The sequence below is a fragment of the Branchiostoma lanceolatum genome, chromosome 2 (assembly GCF_035083965.1).
Source record: "Branchiostoma lanceolatum isolate klBraLanc5 chromosome 2, klBraLanc5.hap2, whole genome shotgun sequence".
Taxonomy (NCBI): Eukaryota; Metazoa; Chordata; class Leptocardii; order Amphioxiformes; family Branchiostomatidae; genus Branchiostoma; species Branchiostoma lanceolatum.
Genome location: NC_089723.1, coordinates 35,260,496 through 35,278,436, shown reverse-complemented (window position 1 = coordinate 35,278,436; position 17,941 = coordinate 35,260,496). Strand labels below are relative to the sequence as shown.

General features: G+C 43.8%; 3 protein-coding genes across 3 annotated transcripts; all 3 read right to left on the bottom strand.

The window, feature by feature from the left end:
• Nucleotides 1-248: 248 nt before the first annotated feature.
• On the bottom strand, nt 249-3,097 carry LOC136427010 (prokineticin Bm8-f-like). The gene is made up of 2 exons (XM_066415730.1): nt 3,008-3,097; nt 249-494 (listed from the first exon to the last, which is right to left on the bottom strand). The coding sequence occupies exons 1-2, from the start codon at nt 3,095-3,097 to the stop codon at nt 249-251; spliced, it is 336 nt and encodes a 111-aa protein (XP_066271827.1).
• A 5,567-nt stretch (nt 3,098-8,664) lies between these two features.
• LOC136428841 (uncharacterized) lies at nt 8,665-13,778 on the bottom strand. Its single transcript, XM_066418634.1, has 5 exons — nt 12,596-13,778; nt 11,980-12,033; nt 10,602-10,738; nt 9,985-10,111; nt 8,665-8,878 (listed from the first exon to the last, which is right to left on the bottom strand). Exons 1-5 carry the CDS (start codon nt 13,278-13,280, stop codon nt 8,685-8,687), a joined length of 1,197 nt encoding a protein of 398 aa, XP_066274731.1. The 5' UTR covers nt 13,281-13,778; the 3' UTR covers nt 8,665-8,684.
• On the bottom strand, nt 13,714-16,492 carry LOC136427009 (hillarin-like). Its single transcript, XM_066415729.1, has 3 exons — nt 16,224-16,492; nt 14,581-14,798; nt 13,714-13,729 (listed from the first exon to the last, which is right to left on the bottom strand). The coding sequence occupies exons 1-3, from the start codon at nt 16,380-16,382 to the stop codon at nt 13,714-13,716; spliced, it is 393 nt and encodes a 130-aa protein (XP_066271826.1). The 5' UTR covers nt 16,383-16,492.
• Nucleotides 16,493-17,941: the final 1,449 nt, after the last annotated feature.

The following is a 17,941-nucleotide window of genomic DNA, read 5'->3' as shown; positions in this document are numbered from 1 at the left end:
TATAGTAGTAATGTTGTACATTTACGTTGGGCATCACATCTGTTAATAGCGACACCTATAGCTGCAGTGCGTGAAAGAAACAGTCAGAATTGACCCCCAAGGAAGGCGACAGACGGTTACCGAAACGTCCACCTTGACTTAAACACTCTGGTTGTGTACAAAAACGTTTGTTATCCAACTGTAACTACAGTGTTATCTTTGTATCAAAGCGTTCTCTGTTTCACACAGACAAATTCTGCTACTAGTTCTTAAATGCACAAGCCGTATGGCACTTCCTTCTTCAAGTAGACACATTGCAAGCCTGGACCGCAGGGACATCTCCAGAAGCTGCGCTTGCAGTCGGAGGGGTGCCCCTGCATCTCGTTGACCAGCTGACACGGCTGCCCTCTCCTCCCCATCGGCTTGCAGACGCCCAGACCCTGCCGACTGTTCCATGACGCACAGCAGGAGTTCTCTCCCTTCCACTTGATGCATTCAGAATCAATCTCACAGACCTAAAGAGACAAACATCCAGATTCACAACTACAGAACAAAGCACAATCAGACTTCCGAAACCAAAATCCAACTTTCAGAAAGTTAAGGCGCTTTCTGTAAAGAATGTCTCAGTTGTGGAACAACACAGGCAACAATTAGCAAGGTATTGGACTGTAGTTATTGCTTTTCAAGAGCTATGTTGTTTTTGTTCTCTATTGTCACTTTGTATGTTTTAATTGCAATATGTAGATATGAATGTGTAGACCGAATGAAGAATAGTATCTTATGAAGGTAATTGTGGATCTAAACTCTAACTCTAACATTTGGACGCTTTAGACTAGCATCGAGTCGGCAGATCAGAATTGAAATCATAAACACAAACAGCGTATAGAAAAGTGTTTTCAACCTTTGACGATGACCTAGTTGTTGAGCAATGTTGAAAAACAAACAAGCAATGAGAATTAAACAGAAATTTGCAGTCTTCACATTCGTCGTGCGAAATTCGTACGTACGATCACAAACTGAGAGTATTCTTGTGATAGTCGTGCACGTGTCGCGCAAAATTTAGCTGTCTTGTAAACCGAAAGGGCTATCTTAGATCATTGTAGGCGGTTGGTTCTGTCACAGCATGTGAAAATCCCAAGGCTACCTACGAATAATACAACCACGCCCTAACACTTGCTGGGGAATGCTTAGGTCCCACTTGCGCCGGTGCCTCTAGGAGGATGTTGTCCTGGCCGGGCCCCGAAGCCTGGCATTTGTCCCGGTAGACCACCGGTGGGTAACGGGATGGGGTGGGGTACCTCCCGGTGTTCGCACGATTAGCTCACGGCGTATATTTGTTACCGGGTCCCGCGTTGATTTTAAGTCCGAGTTAAAATGATAAGGGATCCTTGCAGGGCCAATTGCGACCTATAAGCATAAAGGCAGAGGTCTATGACCTCAGTGACCAAATGACCTTAGTGACCCCTAGAGAAAAAGACAAGAGGCTACCATTGCTTAAGTGGACTGTATTGCACTATCGACACGCCAGATAGTACAGCATCCATTATTGAATGTTCCTTAGCTATAGGCCACTTGAAGGAAAAGGTATATGAATTTGTATTGAATTTACGTCAAAGAATCGATTTTTTGCAGTGCGGCTTTTAACACCTAATTCTATTGTTTCACATGTTAAAACAATCATTTTTGGACAGATAAAAGAAGTTTGTCAACTTTGTGTCCTTAGCCAAATATGCCAATCGATTAACCATTTTTCTCCATAATGTTGGCAAGGCATTCATAGACATGTTATACTTTTCAGTACTAAATAATAGGAATAAATAATCAAGTCTAGACATGTACTGATGTGGTAGTAGTCCACTGTGTTCTGCAGCTGCAGTGGTCTGAACACTCTGCAGCTGCAATCAGCCTTTCTTCACATCTCTCCACTCTGTCCTGCTCATTGCGAGCTTCTTTAGCGCCGATAGTTTTCTTTCTAATTCTGACCGCAATGGTCCTAGTCCTCTTTCTTTGAGGTCTACCCTCACTTTACCCAATAGTAATGTGCTTATCATTATGAAATTTTGTTAACGCAGTACTATGTCATAGTCTTTATAGACTGACTGACTATATCATAAAAGCAATGTTTTGGGCTGCATGGCAACTATAGTATATAGACTAAATTTAAGGCACAATGGGATTCAATGGGGACATGATGTGCATTGCGTCGCATGGCGTAATGGTAGGGTTGTGCGATCGTCGTGCAATATTCAGCTGTTTTGTTACTGGCGAAACGGCTGTCTTGAGTTCTTTCGGCGGTTGGTTCTGTCACGACGAAAGTGACCGCACCATAGCTATATACAAATGCCCCACAGTGGTGCACTGTGTATGATTCTCAGCCTCTATTGGTGACGGATTCTTAGGCCTACATAACGTTGATGGCAAAGACTATCTAATGTAGCAAAAAAAGAAGAAAAGGTTCCAGTAATTTCCTTTTTTTCGTGGTTACATTTTATGTTCTTGCCATCCGTATCCGCTTTTTAAGTTTCTTCATATGTGATGTAAAAGTCTCTCTCTCATCTTTACGTTGGTAAATCTTGCAAGAAAGTATAATTCCTAGAAAAATGTGCAACTTCAATTGGGACGTAATCCCCCTACTCCACTCCAACAAATACTGCGTTGAAAATACTTTAACCGAACCATGTCACGTCCCTATTTGTTAGGCCAGGTTGAATTTCGACGAGACCAAGAACAAGAATGTCTCGGGCATGTTTGGCATTTTTCGAATGTAGCTCAGGCTGTATCATGAACAAAAATTAGATATCTAACAGCGCGGGCTCATTCGTCGTAGGCCGTCCGTACGGTTATGGTGTCTCAGCAAGCACGCTGTGACAGAACCAACCGCCGACAAGGATCTAAGAGAGCCTTTTCGGTAACAAGACGGGTGAATTTTGTACGACGCATGCACGACCATCCCAAGAATTCCCTGATCGTACGACGATCGTAAAACGAACGTGACCAGGGCCTTTACAAACAAGAAGACTTAACCTACCCCCGTGATAACCATGGCTTGTGATCCCTGCCGACTCAACCAGGCCCAGAGTAGGAACCCGACCAACAGCGCTGTCATGAGACGGAGCATATTTGAACGCCGCGGGTGACTCGGTAACTTCAGCTCCGGGGTGTTCCTGACTGCAGCAATCACTCACTCTGTGTTCGATGACTCGCTCGCAGCCAGAATTTATCCACGAGGTGACGTGGGGAGAGAGAAACCCCCTCATCACGCCCGAGAGCCTCTCCAACTTCTGACGTCAGCTCCCCGGATTGTGAAATGGATGAGCACCAATTAGACGCCCTGTCTTCACGCGCGGTGTGTTAAACCGATTAAACGTCGATACTAATTGTTTTCCAAACGTCGCACGTGCCGCAAACACTTCAACAATAAGAGAAGGGCCTCCTGTGATAGTTTGTATAAATTTTGGCTGTGCCCAAAAAGTTTTGTCCGTCTAGAACGTCAGTAAACCGTCGCTGACTGCAGTATTACCCACTGATGATGCAAAACATGAATTGATAAAATGCTACATTCTAACATGAAAACTAAAAAACAGACAAATTGTGGACTATGGACTCTGCAATGATAGTTAGGAACAAATGAAAAATATACCCACTGATGATTTCAAGTTCTAAAGACCAGACGAAAGTGATGCTATTCTGGCAAGGTGAAGTCGACCTGACCTTGACCCGGGTCACAGGATGTGACGCATGAACTGATGTCTAAAGCCCTCGACCGGTCGTCGTGTACCTTCACTGACATCGCCCTTCCTACTTAACGACTCTTTAACGACTCTTAAACTAAGAGCCTGTCGCTTTTGGACAGACGAGGACGACGTGGACCCGCACTCAAGTTGTTCACAACTTATTTCAACAGTGCCAACCCAAGTACAATATTTTTACACCTGGGTGGAGTGAGGGAAGTCGTATTAAGTACCTTTCCCAACGGCACAACATCGGTGGCGTCAGGGATTCGGACCCGGGACCTGTTGATGTTCCGTACTTGCAGATTGCTTTTGGTTGAGAGACTAGATCCACCTTGCCACCCACATATGAACACACACATACATACATGTACATGTACACTCACACACACACAAACACACACACAGACAGACAGACAGACACACATACACAGCACGCACGCAAATATATACACGCACACGCACAGACATACACATTCACGCACGCACACACACACACACACACACACACATACACTCACATGCACACACACACACACATATAAATACGCACACACACACACACACATACATACACGCACACACACACACATACACACACACACATACATACATACACACACACACACATACATACACGCACACACACACACATACACACACACATACATACATACATACATACATACAAACACGAATTGCGAATGTCTAAGGAAAAAAAATCACAATTTCAGGTAACAAATTGGCACCGATCGGTTCGCAATTTGGCGCAATTAGGCGCCGACCAGTTAGATACCCGCTTAACCACATGACATACACCTCTTGCTAGGCGCTCTCACAACATGAAATCTTTAAACTACCTACGTCAAGGAAGGAACAGCACCTTTCACGTCTACCTTCAAGTTTGCGGCTTCAACATTCAAGAACATTCCCTGGGAAGCCTCTCAGGAAGTGCTTACGCGGCGTCAAGACGCTAATGTGACGCACGAAAATTGACTCCTTGAGGCTTCGATGTAGACGTGCTTCTCCCTCTCTTGAGAGCACATCCGCCAAGTTACGAGAATTAATAACACTTTTTCATACAAGTGCTAAGAGTGCTTGTAACGTTACGTGGTTGTTACCTGTTCTCGGTCATGTCGAAGTCCACGTGTATGAATATGCAAAAATAAGTTCTCATAATCACTGAAGGTTCACATGTTAGCCATGCGTTTTATCCATGCTTAACATGTAATATGTTTGTATCCGGCAACACAGCAGAGGGGATTCCCTATACCTCCATTCCACTAGGCCGGCGCTCTCACCGCGCGCTCTCTGTGACTTAAAATCTAACAGAGCGCTCAACTAAGTCATGGATGAAAAACGAATCTTTCTATGCTTTCTTTAGGAGTTCTGTTGTCTTTTCAGCTATACCTTTAAATTTTGTATGATACTCCAATGATGAAATCAAGGATAAGACAAATCCGATTTAGGACGGCACGTGCTGTCTGAGTTAACCCTTATAAGCTGGACCTTTCTTTTGCGAAATAAAACACGCCATGAAGTAAATTTCACTCCAGATATTGCTATAAAAACTCCTTCTGCCAGTTGGATACGGTCTTTGCAGCGGTTGGGTCTCAGTTAGAGACTAGACAGCCCGACCTGGCGCCGCCCCGTGCGGGCGGAGAGTAATCAACTCATAAACACAAGCACAGTTTGAATAGGTAACAATTAGATGTTGATAGCCTTTTCCAAGCCGACTTGTGGCAGACCTTGGGTTGCTATAAAAACTCCTTCTGCCAGTTGGGTACGGTCTTTGCAACCCGTAGGTCTGCTTGGAGACTAGCAGCGAGAGCGCAGCACGATCGCCGTCTAGTGGAATAGGGATCTTAACGACGCAGCAAGTGCCATGCATAACGTACCTAAATAGCCTGACACCGTGAATAATGTCCTTGCTCCTAAATTTAAAGCCGCGTTCACATATACATTGTACGATACACCTAAAGTCCCGGTTACACAAAGCCAAACTTGCCCCCGACTAGTAGCCAACCATTCCAGCCCTTCCGTCCAAAACCGTATGTTCTCAAAATTCTAACAAATCCCATCGAGGAAAAATCCCATCGTTGTTAAGTCGTGCGATGTGTGTGAATTAATTGATATAAGCTAGAAAAGGATGTAACTTTCAATTTGATGTGTATAGAATATTAAGTACGTGATGTAATGATATAGATGTATGAAAATTGTGTAATCTGATACTTACACAATGTTGATGTTGGTAGCTATTGACGGTTGATATTTTAAAGGAGGCTGTTTTTCTCTGTGTGTTTGTATGACACACCTGTACAAGCTGTCTCGGTTTTTACTTGGTTTTGTTGTGTCCCCATGTATTTATTCATCTGCACATGTATTTGTAACACAATTTTAAAATATTCTTTAAGCATTTGTATTTGCCAATTTCCAATAAATAGAGAGAAAATGGGTACAGTTAAAAATTAAATGAATAAGAAAAAATGAACAAGAAGCAATGTAAAGAAACAGTAAACGAATAGCTCAAATTAAAAGGGTACCTTTATTACCAGTCTGGTTCCACGATTTTACTCCACGATGCAAACGATACATTTGTGCTACTTAATGCTGACCCCAGTCGTTTTGTTGTACTTAATGTGAGATAGCATTCGTTTCAAGTGAGCAGATTTATTGAACCTCTTCTGTAAAACAAGGGCTAAAAGTTGTACACATTCGCCTGAAGAGGGACTTGTGCAGCTGCTTCAGTGAGGCAAATATGGGGGACATGCTTTTAAACCAGGTATTCCCGAATATAATCGAGTTTCAACAGTAATAACTCTCTTGCTTACGTCAATAGGGCGCTCTCATCCCTGTGTCCTCAGCAAACATAAGCACATGTGTGATGGGTGTTACAGAGAAGGGTCACCTTGAGATGTGCCACTCCCCGAATAGAAGAGTGGGTCCGGCTGGTTTTCGACGTGTTTTATGTGTTTTTGTCGGGTTTTCTCTGTTGTCTCGTTTTCTTTATGTCGCCAAAATAAATAAAAAAACGGGACAAAAAAAGAAAGCCGGACAAAAACGCCTAAAAACACGCCAAAAACCAGCCGGACCCACTCCTCTGCTTGGAGAGTAGATATGTGCTCTACTCATACAGTATATACACACACAAGTGCACCGTTGGTAATTACATTAGGGCATCTGATGATAATCAATTTTTGTCCGTTTGCAAAAAAAGGTGTGCGACTATACTGTTAATCATACAATGACGCTGTAGTATGAGCAAAACTATCCCGTAAATTGACCAACAAAAAAGGAAAATGGACACTAAATAAACAAAGTCTTCCAAAGTCAAAAAAGTGAAATGACAAGAACAAAGAAACTGTTGTTTTATATACCATATTTTGTGTGTTCAGTCATTTCCTCAGCCTTCCTGACCACTTAGATCTCATAATGAAGGAAATTTTTGCCCAACTATTCGCACGCTCGCATTAGTTTGGGCGTGGCCAGGGGATGGCATCCAATATATGCAATCATTATTGACACAGCAAAAGTACAGCGACTTACGTTAAGTCTACTATTATCTATACATACGTACAAACAAACAAACAAACAAATAAGTGCAGGCAAATGCGTTTGTTTACTTACAATCATATGGGATAGGGTGACATATTGAAATTTCACGTGTCGTATACTTATACATTACTTATTCTTATGTCCAAACATTCTTTGATGTATATACCTATCTGTATACAGTAAGGGTTGTCACCTCCTATAATCAAAACTATCGACAGAATGGAGCGTTTAATGTGTAGTCAAACCGGGATGGCCTTCATCATCGTCGTCGCCGCTTCATGGCCTGGGATGTACTCTCCAAGCAGAGCAGTGGGTCCGGCAGGCTTTTGACGTGTTTTTAGGCGTTTTTGTCGGGCTTTCTACTTTGTCATGGTATCTTTCTATCTTTAACCCACACTTAAAGATAGAAAGATACCATGACAAAGTAGAAAGCCCGACAAAAACGCCTAAAAACACGTCAAAAGCCTGCCGGACCCACTCCTCTGCTTGGAGAGTACTGGGATGGCCTTACAGTTCGACAGATTGAGTGTCCCACTTGTAAGTCAAAGTGATATAACCATTTTGAAACGCTAAAGTTCAAACATCTCAGTAGAGTGATTGACTCGTTGTGAACTAGAATTATTGCAGCAGAATGACGTAAATTTCATCCATACGCGGCTCTGAATGTATCAAAAAGCCGTTACTAAAGAGTGCATCAAAATTGTGGAAAAAAACACAGATTTCCCACCGGTTCTGTTGATTTCTTGTCCGCGTTTGTGTGTTCACAACTATAACTTATGATTCATATGACGGATTTGTATCAATTTTGGTATGTGGGTAGTTATGGAAGTCCCAATGAAACACGGCGATTTTGGACTCCCTAGCAGTATGTTCAGGTATTGCAGCGATGCAGGCCAACATCCCTCCTGAAAGTAATGTGGTATAGTCCACAGACAGCTGGTCTGCCTGACAAGGTCAATGACCTCAATTTGGTACACCCGGTTAATTTGGGACTTCTATGAGTATCACCTGTTAAAGCGCATGATAAGGCTAGGACTTGATGCATGGAGCATATGGCGGCGCCCATCTCCGATTTGCAGCCCTTGGGCCACACAACTTTATGCAAGTCTCTACAGCAGGGGGCTAGTCCGCTGATAGTGATGTGTGTGTTTAACTTCCATACTCTTTCCCGAATGCTGAGTCCTAGCAGAGAAAGCAGTATTTGCCATTCTTAAAGTCTTCGGTATGACCCGGCCGGGGATCGAACTCACGACCGACCGTGTGCAAGGCAACCACTCTACCCGTCAGGTCATTGCACCGGTTACTAGGGATATGGAATTTAGAAATTAACAGAAAACTGAATATCCCACGGGGACATGAGATCTTCTGTTCCTTTTTCACTCCTGAAGGGGGACATACAGTAGTTTATCGGTACGGTGCTCATCGAGCCAACTTCTTCAACCTGTCCTGGATTTGGAACTCCAGCTCCTTCAGTTTATCACTGAGAGGTCCAGGCGAGGAGAAGTCGACGTAATACTTCCCAGAGATCAGCATGCCCAGCCAGTTGTCGGGATAGTACGGTGTCATCTTCAACGGGACGATTTCCCTCCTTTGATCGCGAGCAAAGTTGGCTTCTGTACGTAAAAAGGTGAGACAAAACAAAACAACAGTTATTCTTAACAGCATCAAATTGACCGGTTGCTTCTAGTTTCTAGCATGTATGACAAATAAAGATAGAAACCTTAATCAACAAAGTGTAGGTTTAGCCTCCACCAGGCCCTCTTACGGGCGTATGAATCGTAGAATTCGGCAGAAAAAGGAATAATTAGCCAGAAGAGTCAGTCCACAATGAAGATCACATTTCGCCCGCAAGTGAAACCCTGGCGTAGTTAGTCTGGTAGAGACTAGTGTAGGTTGACCCTGATTTGTTTCTGGCGAGGCACGGATATGCTACAACTATGGTTTTTGCCTTTGTTTAATCACATCATTCGTTTGACACAATTTTCGTGCAAAGAAGAATGAGGGGCAATTTGCTAACCAGTACAATCGTCGTACGAACGCGTGTCGTATGATCACAAACTGGGGACATTCTTGGGATATACATGTATATAGTCGTGCTGCTGTCTTGTTACGGAAAATGCTGTCTTAGATCCTTGTCGGCGGTTGGTTCTGCCACAGCCTGATTGAAAATTCTACAATATCAGAATTCTACGACGGCCTGCGACGAATATGACTGTGCCGTAACTAATTAGATACCATATATATATATATATATATATATATAGATTAAGGTTGGAATTTGAATAGATCAGTTTGATGATTGTTTGCATGATCAATGAATGAAAGACCTTACTGTACGTTTCTGCTCTTACAAGCTTAGTACAGGTCATGGTGATAAAGCAGTGGAGTAATAACAGAGGTGTTAAAAACGAGACATTATACAACATCTGAAGACTAATACTGTTATGTACAGGTTCAATTCCTTCTCGCTTCTTGATACAGTTGTAAATGTGTGAACATATGGAGCCTATAAATATATAATGCATGATTTGTCTAGTTTCATAAGGAATACGAATTTTTCTGTGCTATTTAGATATTGAAAACTAGGAAACTTATCAATGAATACATTTTCCCTGTATCAAAGGTTTATTGGACCTGGGAAGGAGTGACAATACAAGAAGAACTCTAATCTATATCAGTTCATGAAATGATGAAACTAGAAAGAACATCACACTCGTACCTCTCTTGCAGTTCTCGCTGATGACGTAGTCCTCTGAAAAGGCGACGATGACGATGGCAGAAGACCTGACCCCGCGGGCCATGGACTCCAGCATGGTCCCGCCCATCTCGTCCTTGTCTAGCCACACCTGCAGCAATAGTTCAGGGTAAATAGGTAGTCCCATAGCTTTTTTGTAACAACAGATCAGTGTAATGAATATTTTTTTAGCAACAGATCAGTGTAAATAGGTAGTCCCATAGCTTTTCTTAAGGCAATGGGATGTTACCCACTATATGTCTAGGGCACGGTATTGGAAGGATGAGCCTAACCCTCGTTTCCACCGCCTTTTACCTCCACCCCCACCCAACCAAAGTCAGGTACCCGTTTTTACTGCTGAAGGAAAGACTCCGTTTTCTACCTATAATTAATCACCAAGCAGATGTTGGGAAAGGCTAAATCTTTACGTATTACTCGCCAACCCCACACCCCACCCCACCTAATTTCTGGGATAAGCTGCCTTCTCAGCCTGTTTGAGAATTGAACGACATCGAAATCGTATGACGACCAACGACGAACGGCACTACGCATGCGTCGTAAAATACGTCCGCTGCCTAACCTTTGAAATACTGCTGACTTACCCTGTATCCGACCTTGTTGAGGTGTTCCTTGACCTTGATAATGACGTCCTGTTGCGCCCAGGAATAGCTGATCATGATGTGGTAGGTGAAACCGTCCGGAAGGGGTTTGAGGCGGGAATCTCTCAGGTCATGTAGCTCTGGGGTGAAAAAAAATATTTTTTTTAGTATTAAGTATGGTTCTTATGACTAGATAAGTTGACTGTTAAGGTATAAGGAAAAGGAAGTCCCGTGGCCTTTTTTGAGTCCGTATGGGCAGTGGATTGTTATCCACTGTGTCTAGGGCACGTTATTGGAAGGCATCCCTCTCCTTCCACCGCCTTGTACCTCTCCAACCGAAATCATGTACCCATTTTTACACCTTGGTGGAATGAGGAAAGTCATGTAAGGCGCCTTTCCCTAAGGCACACCGTCTAGTCAAGAATACCAGGGATTGAACCCAAGACCCCTCGACCTCTGCTTGCCTAGCCTACTCGGACATTCGACGCCACGACTTAAGTATTAAACTATATCATAATTTCAAAACATTACCAGGTGAAGTGGCAGAAATTGTTCGACGTCACGACCATGACCGAGCAGGTCATAAGCAAGGTCGTCGCGATCGGGAGTTATAATTACATATGACGTTCGTTAATTTCTATAAGAGTGGCCTCGGTCGGGGTGACTTAATGTTAAGTGATGTGTTTTCGACGTAACGTTACATGTCGAGTGCTGTACTTGCAGTATGTGAAGCTTCGAAGACCTTGGGGCGGGAGAGTGGCGTTACTTAAAACGACAAAAATAGTGACTCAAGCAACTGGATAAAATTTTGAAACAGTCATTGACTAACGATAGTACTGGAAAACCAGATTTATACCAAAACTCTGAATAAATATGTTAATGAGGTTAAGACAATTTAGAATGTCTTGACGTAGTCTTCAAAAGAAGATTAATTCAAGACAAGGTTTGATGCTAATAGTTCAATACTATTAGCTACTGTTGTTTTAGTACAGTGACAAAATGGCGTTACTTGATATATACTGTAAATACGGAAACATTCGCTGTGGTTTCATTGTCGCGTTTTCGCAATAAGTCTTTGCAATAAACCTGATATCAGCTTGTAGATGCTACGATGGGGACGATATTTTCACAAAAAGCTGCCACTGATAAATGTTACGGTCCCATTCCCAATCCGGGGCCCGGTCGGGCAGCTTGTGGGAACGAAAAATAGGATATAAAAGACAACAAAATACACAAAACGTAGAAAAAAATCTCCTTACCATATATTGTGTATTTGCTTGATATGCATTTTTTTTTTTTTTCGTTTTCGAAAACAGCCCGACCGGGCCCCGGATTGGAAATGGGACCGAAGCAAAAACCCAGTAATGAAAGGCGTACTAACTCAGATCGACGTCGTGATCCTCCATAGACTCTCCCTCCGGTGGGTTCCTGTCTCCTGTAAAGGGCACAGGGCACCAATCAAAATCTGCTTTCAAGATAATGTATAGATATAGGCAAATTTGCGGTATCATGATCTCATCCCACACATGAGCTCAATATGTCAAATGTCCAAAAAGTTAAATTTAAGCAATTTCTACTCGGCAGAACAACATGGCAGATGATACCGCAGTTTGTTTATAAGGCAACCAAGGAGGCATTAAACCTCCTCGGCCTATAAAACACTTGTATCGACAGTCATAACATTATTGATTACGACTTTCGTTTTCTTTGGATCTACAAAATGCACCGGTCGAAACTGTTGTCACCATGCATGAGACTAGGTAAGGCAAAGGTAAAGCAGTCGAACTCAGACTGAGGACGAAGCATGACGCTTCTTCGTTAGCTAGTAAGATAATGCGGCTTCCGAGTCACTCCACTTTTTTCGATAAGGGTGTTAGGTTCGTTCACATGCAGAGGTTTGACGCCTGACGTTCGTGCATATACGGGCCCTCGGCTTTACGTCACCATCCTAAATGACGAATGAAATCCCTAACAACGTGTCATGAGACTATACCCACCTATATCGTACTCCAGTAGGTATTGTCCCTCAGTTGCACCACTGGGCGTCCCCACTACAAAAACATATCGTCTTTCAGCGTCGTACTGATCAGGAACTCTCGCCTTTCCCTTCCACGTGGTCCCTCCGTCTCTCGACTTCAGCGGAACTTTTTTGTAACCATCCTCAGAGCTAGAGAAAGGCAGTAGCACCGCCAGGCGGCTAACGTGCGGTACTGCAAGTTTGAATTTTACCAAAGCGCCCTTGGAGAGTGTCCTCGCTTTCGGTCTGTGCAGGACACAGTCCCGCGTCCACGCCTTGTATGTTTTCGGGTGGTCAGCATTACTCTGAACCTGTGCAGACGGCACGATTTCATTGCGAGGACCTTCCGAAGCCTGTTCGACATGTTCGTCATCCTGTTGTCTTTTTCTTACAGAGCGACGTCTGTACGGCGACGTCATTGGCTCGTCGGACCAGGTGATAGAAGATGGCCTGCTTGGCTTGGTCGGTTCTTGGGAACTTGTCGAGGTGCGGTTTTTCCTCTTCCTTTGCTTTGTTGACTCCGTGTCGTTTTTAAAGGGCGAACAGTCTTCGGCCACCTTCCCGCATACGATAGTATACGTACAGACGGGTAAGAACGTGTCACTGCTTTCATGCTGTACCCAGACCTTTAAACTGAACCGCCCTGGAAATGGCGGTCTGACCATGATGTCCGCCTGGTTATCTAGAGAAGTCCTGAGCTGTTTTACATGATTGCTGAGGTCGATGTTACTTTGAACTGCGATTCTATTAAGGGTTTGGAGGCAGCATTTGATCGGTTTAGTAGTTCCGAACTTTAGAAGAGCTACTCCTTCAACTGTTCTTACATCGCCCGAATGGTGCTCTATCGCATCCTTGTCAAGGTCAAAAAAGGCTGGGAAACAAGCGACGTGACCTTGAAACTGTTCCAACGTGAAGTTGACCTCTAGCAGCTGGTGTGACTTGTTGTCAGGAAAGTGAGCGGCGGCAAAATGCGTCGGATGGGTCAAAAAGTAAAATGGCGGAATTCGAATCTGCTCGAAGTCTAGTTCGAGTCTGCAGTCCACCAATGAGCGTCTTCCGTCTAGGGTTACCTCGTTCCACGATGACTTGGGTGCACCCTCAGTCGCAGATGGTCCTTCAGTAGACTTACAAAGACCAGTCACAGTTTTACACTTCAAGCCTGCAGTCCTAGAGTATGACGGAAATGTGGAACAGATTAATGACATACCAAGTAGTAGCACTAGCATTTTATGAATATTGTCGAAATGTTTTGTCAATGTTTCTCTTAAGTTGCGACTACGAGTTGCATGCTATATTTCTATGTATAGTTGTAAAAGACCTTATAAAAGTTGCTGTACCTTTGTTGTGTCAATAAAGATCATTGTTGTTGTTGTTGTTGTCGTTGTTGTATATGAAGATTTATACTCGAAAATCTTCATGTGTACTGTTGTCTAGTAGAAAACAGTTTTTAGCGGGGAGTGAAAGTGATCTCGATCCGGTTCATCTCTGCTGATGTCGTGACAGAGAATACAGACGGGAGTTTCCCTAGCTCTTTTCGAGAAGTACAATGAACAGTGGCTTAAGCCCCATCCTAAGGACTGCGACCCTTTCCAGTAAAGCCCCCCTCTCACTGGACCCGCGGCACGTTGACGGCCTCGCTGCGTCCTAAACTGGATTTGTGTTACTCTTGACTTTATAATGGCAATATCATGCAAAACGACCAAAAAGACAACAAAACACACAAAGCGTTTTTGTCGATGAAATTCATTGAGTGCTTTGTCCATTCGATCTGCCACAGCGACGCCGCCAGCATGCCGCGGGTCCAGTGAGAGGGGGGGGGGGTTACGCGCATGACGGGTGAGCGGCAACAGCCGGGATACGAACTCCCAAGCTCCAGGTCCGCTAACCACTGGACTACGCACGCCACGTTGAGTGAATTTGGTCACCCATCTTACATTCCTCATCAAGAATGAAAAGAATCCTTGCCTGCATAGTTTCTTGTACAGCTCTGCGTGTGACCTCGTCCCGCTCTGCACCGCCCTGAGGAACCCCCGTGGGGAGTCCTCGGACTGAGGCTTGTGCGTTTGCTGACGTCGACACTCCAGCTGAACCCAGTGGAACAGAACCCAGAACCGCTCCACATCGCTCGTGGTCTGCCCCGTCAGGTAGTCCACTAACCCTTCAAATGTGCTGAAGAAGGGAGCCTGGAATAGCAAAACAAGAACAGTTAAACATTTTCAGCATAAAGATAGATGTGTTGGGTAGGTTAAATCGCTTATAAACGCTCTATATCCTTGATGCTAAGCCCTGGATAAGTAGCCTGGCATCTATTATTACCGGTGGGTATCCTTTGTCAGAGACAACGAAAGAGAGTCCGCAGGTAAGATGGATTAGGATAGTGATAATGATAGTCCATAGCTTTAGAATATAAATGCCGCCAGGCATTAGGTGGTTTTTCCAATGCAATGCAATGCGATGACATATACACACACACATAAATAAATAATCATGACGATGTAGCTATCAGTAAACATGCACATATCAGCCTTAATCGTAGTTTTTTCACTCAAAAGGACGCATTGGCCGCACTTACTACGGTTTTCTATACAAAGTGCTGTTGTTAGCCCTAGTGAATAAAGGACCCACCTGTATTCACCAGTAGACCGTTATTAGAAGACATTTGATGAAATAGTAGTGTATGATATCCATTAACCAAGCAAGCAATGATATCGCCCAAACGGATACCTTTACAGGTTATTACATTGTAAATAAAGGAAACTTCGACCACTGAATTATGCATTGTCTTCGTGCGACCAAAGGGCTGATTTCGAAATCTTACCACCCTCCCTTCGATTCTTTGTATGAGCTTCAACTTTGTCTTAAAGACTGACACATTATGAAACACTTGGCTCGTGATGATACTTGCCCCAGAAAATAGTGTTGTGGAGTTGCCTGGGAACGTTTTATTTCAACAAGGCTCAAAATCGATCGAGCTAGGGCACAGGTCACAACGCAGGTATGTTGGTTAGCTACGCGTAGACATCGAGAACCCCACAGCCGGGTACAGTACTAGAACTTTGGCACTCGCGGCGAGCAACCATTACTCACTAGTAGAACTTGAGCAAACAACAGTTAACAAAGAAGTAGTAATCTAGTACAGGCATTAGTCTACGAAGCTGCAAGACACCGCTCGGTTACAATTCTTGTCGCTCTGTTTAAAATGATACAAGGAGTTCGATTAAAAGTGCATTGCTAATCGTCCTTTATAATTGAGTCATAATTGTTATTTACGAACAAAAGCATTCAACCACTAACTAGGTACTAATACTTTCTATATACACAAGGGAACACATCCTCACAACACAAAGGGTTGAGAAGGAGAGATGAAAGGACTGCCTCTCCACGCAGACGTCATGATTAGGTTCGCTAAATTATTCATGTAGCCTGTGGCAGTTCTCGGCCGCTTTTCCTTCCAACCATTTCCCATGTCTTACATATATATATATACATATAATGAGTTTTTGTTTCTTCACGTATACATACATGTAGAAGGAATTATGTATTCGTACATTTCCATGCAGTAAACATGTGTATACCGGCTCTAGCGGGTTTCATCACTCCTTTCTTACCTGTTCGCTCCACCTGACAAGGTGAAGCAGTCTCTCCTCTGTCACCTGAAACTGCGCCGCCCAAGCCGATTGTTCGGACGGCCTATTGTCACATATGGGACACCCCACCACGGACCCCGGGATGGTCAGCTCGCCCCCAGTGCTGCACACAAGCCCCATGCCTAATTTCTACCACAACAGTTGTTGTGACTAGCTTCGCTCTGTGCCCGTGTCATGAGCAAGCACTTGTAAGTAAGCTCTTTAACCTAAGCACCTGGCCCTCACGTACGCGCGTCTATTGTTCCACAAACCCCTTTGCACTCGGGGACGTTTCATTGTGCCGTTTGTGTAGCAAATCGATATCTAACGATATAGGGTACTTTGACATTGTGTTTGTTTAAAGATCTATTTATAACGTTGTACCTTGTGACAGAACTCCTCCCCCGCGAGATTTTGTTGTCGTTATTATATATTTTCGCTGTTCAAAATGTTTGGGGTCCCAACCTTGTCTAACGACGAACCACACTTATAGGACGGCCCCGTTTGTAACTATGGTAACGCTAGCTTGGGAACGAGACTTAAAGGTACACAGCGAAGAGTAATGGCCAAACGTATTAACGCTTTGTACGGTTTAGGATACGGGTTTAAAGTTCTCTCGGATACAAAACTCTACTAGATCCAGAGATCCTTGGGAACAAAGGATCTTTGCTCTGGGAATCGTTAGTCTCGCTTAATCTCCTAGGGGATATGTGACGCTTTAGCTTTAGCTAATTCGGTGTTTCACCGCTTTTCCATTAGAGGCTGCAACTGCTGACAATGTCACAGGATTGCTCAACGAAATTCATAGATAAAGAACGTAATTTTTTTTTTTACGTTTGTGTGCTTTTATATATTTTACATCATACCTTTACATCCTGCATCTTAGTCCAATTCTGAAATCTTAAACCTAAAAACACGTCAAAAACCAGCCGGAACCCCTCCTCTGCTTGTAGAGTACAGAAAGATAACATTGCTTTCCTAGCCCTGACTATTGTGGAAACTTAGGTCCTTAGGAACAAACGTTTATCTCTATAAATCTCCTAGGAGATGGGTAGCGTAGGTGATACGTTGTTTTCACAGGTTACCTCACTAGCAACTGAGTTAACACACAGGGCGAGAAGTGATTATCAATCATAAAGGTAATTTTTAACGATCTAGAGCATCACACATCCGAGGTCCCCCTCTCACTGGACCCGCGACGCATTGGCGACCTCGCTGCGACCGAGCGATTTGACACCGCGCTAAACGAATTTCATTGATAAAAAACGAATCTTTTTACGCTTTGTGTGATTTTTTTTAGTCATACTTGTACGTTTTGCATGGTATTCCCATTGTAAAGTTAAGGCTAAGTCAAATTCAATCTAGGACGCGGAGAGGTCGCCAACGCGTCGCGGGTCCAGTGAGAGGGTGGAACGATTAGATTTTGGGCCCCCTATCGGCTTCCTACGGTACTGTAGCGGTACTTAAGTATTTGACTACTTTCACGTACCACATACAGATATAAGTCTTGTCTACATGGTGTCGGAAGTTCCTCAGCGTCGAACCACACCCTGTAGTAAGAAGAGTCCTACACAGAAAGACTCACGACGTCTCTACTTTGCAACATGGAACGTGAGGACACTACTGGACAGAGAGAACAGCGATCGTCCAGAACGTCGCACTGCTTTCGTTGCAAGGGAGCTTACCCGATTTGACATAGA

Coding starts and splice junctions, on each gene's coding strand:
- LOC136427010 (XM_066415730.1), bottom strand. CDS start 3,097: ATGCTCCGTCTCATGACAGCGCTGTTGGTCGGGTTCCTACTCTGGGCC. Junction 495..3,007: donor AAGCCATGGTTATCACGGGG/GTAGGTTAAGTC, acceptor TTGTCTCTTTAG/GTCTGTGAGATTGATTCTGA.
- LOC136428841 (XM_066418634.1), bottom strand. CDS start 13,280: ATGGTCAGACCGCCATTTCCAGGGCGGTTCAGTTTAAAGGTCTGGGTA. Junction 12,034..12,595: donor CCTACTGGAGTACGATATAG/GTGGGTATAGTC, acceptor TGCCCTTTACAG/GAGACAGGAACCCACCGGAG. Junction 10,112..10,601: donor TCAACAAGGTCGGATACAGG/GTAAGTCAGCAG, acceptor CTATTGCTGCAG/GTGTGGCTAGACAAGGACGA.
- LOC136427009 (XM_066415729.1), bottom strand. CDS start 16,382: ATGGGGCTTGTGTGCAGCACTGGGGGCGAGCTGACCATCCCGGGGTCC. Junction 14,799..16,223: donor TTGTCAGGTGGAGCGAACAG/GTAAGAAAGGAG, acceptor TTGCTATTCCAG/GCTCCCTTCTTCAGCACATT.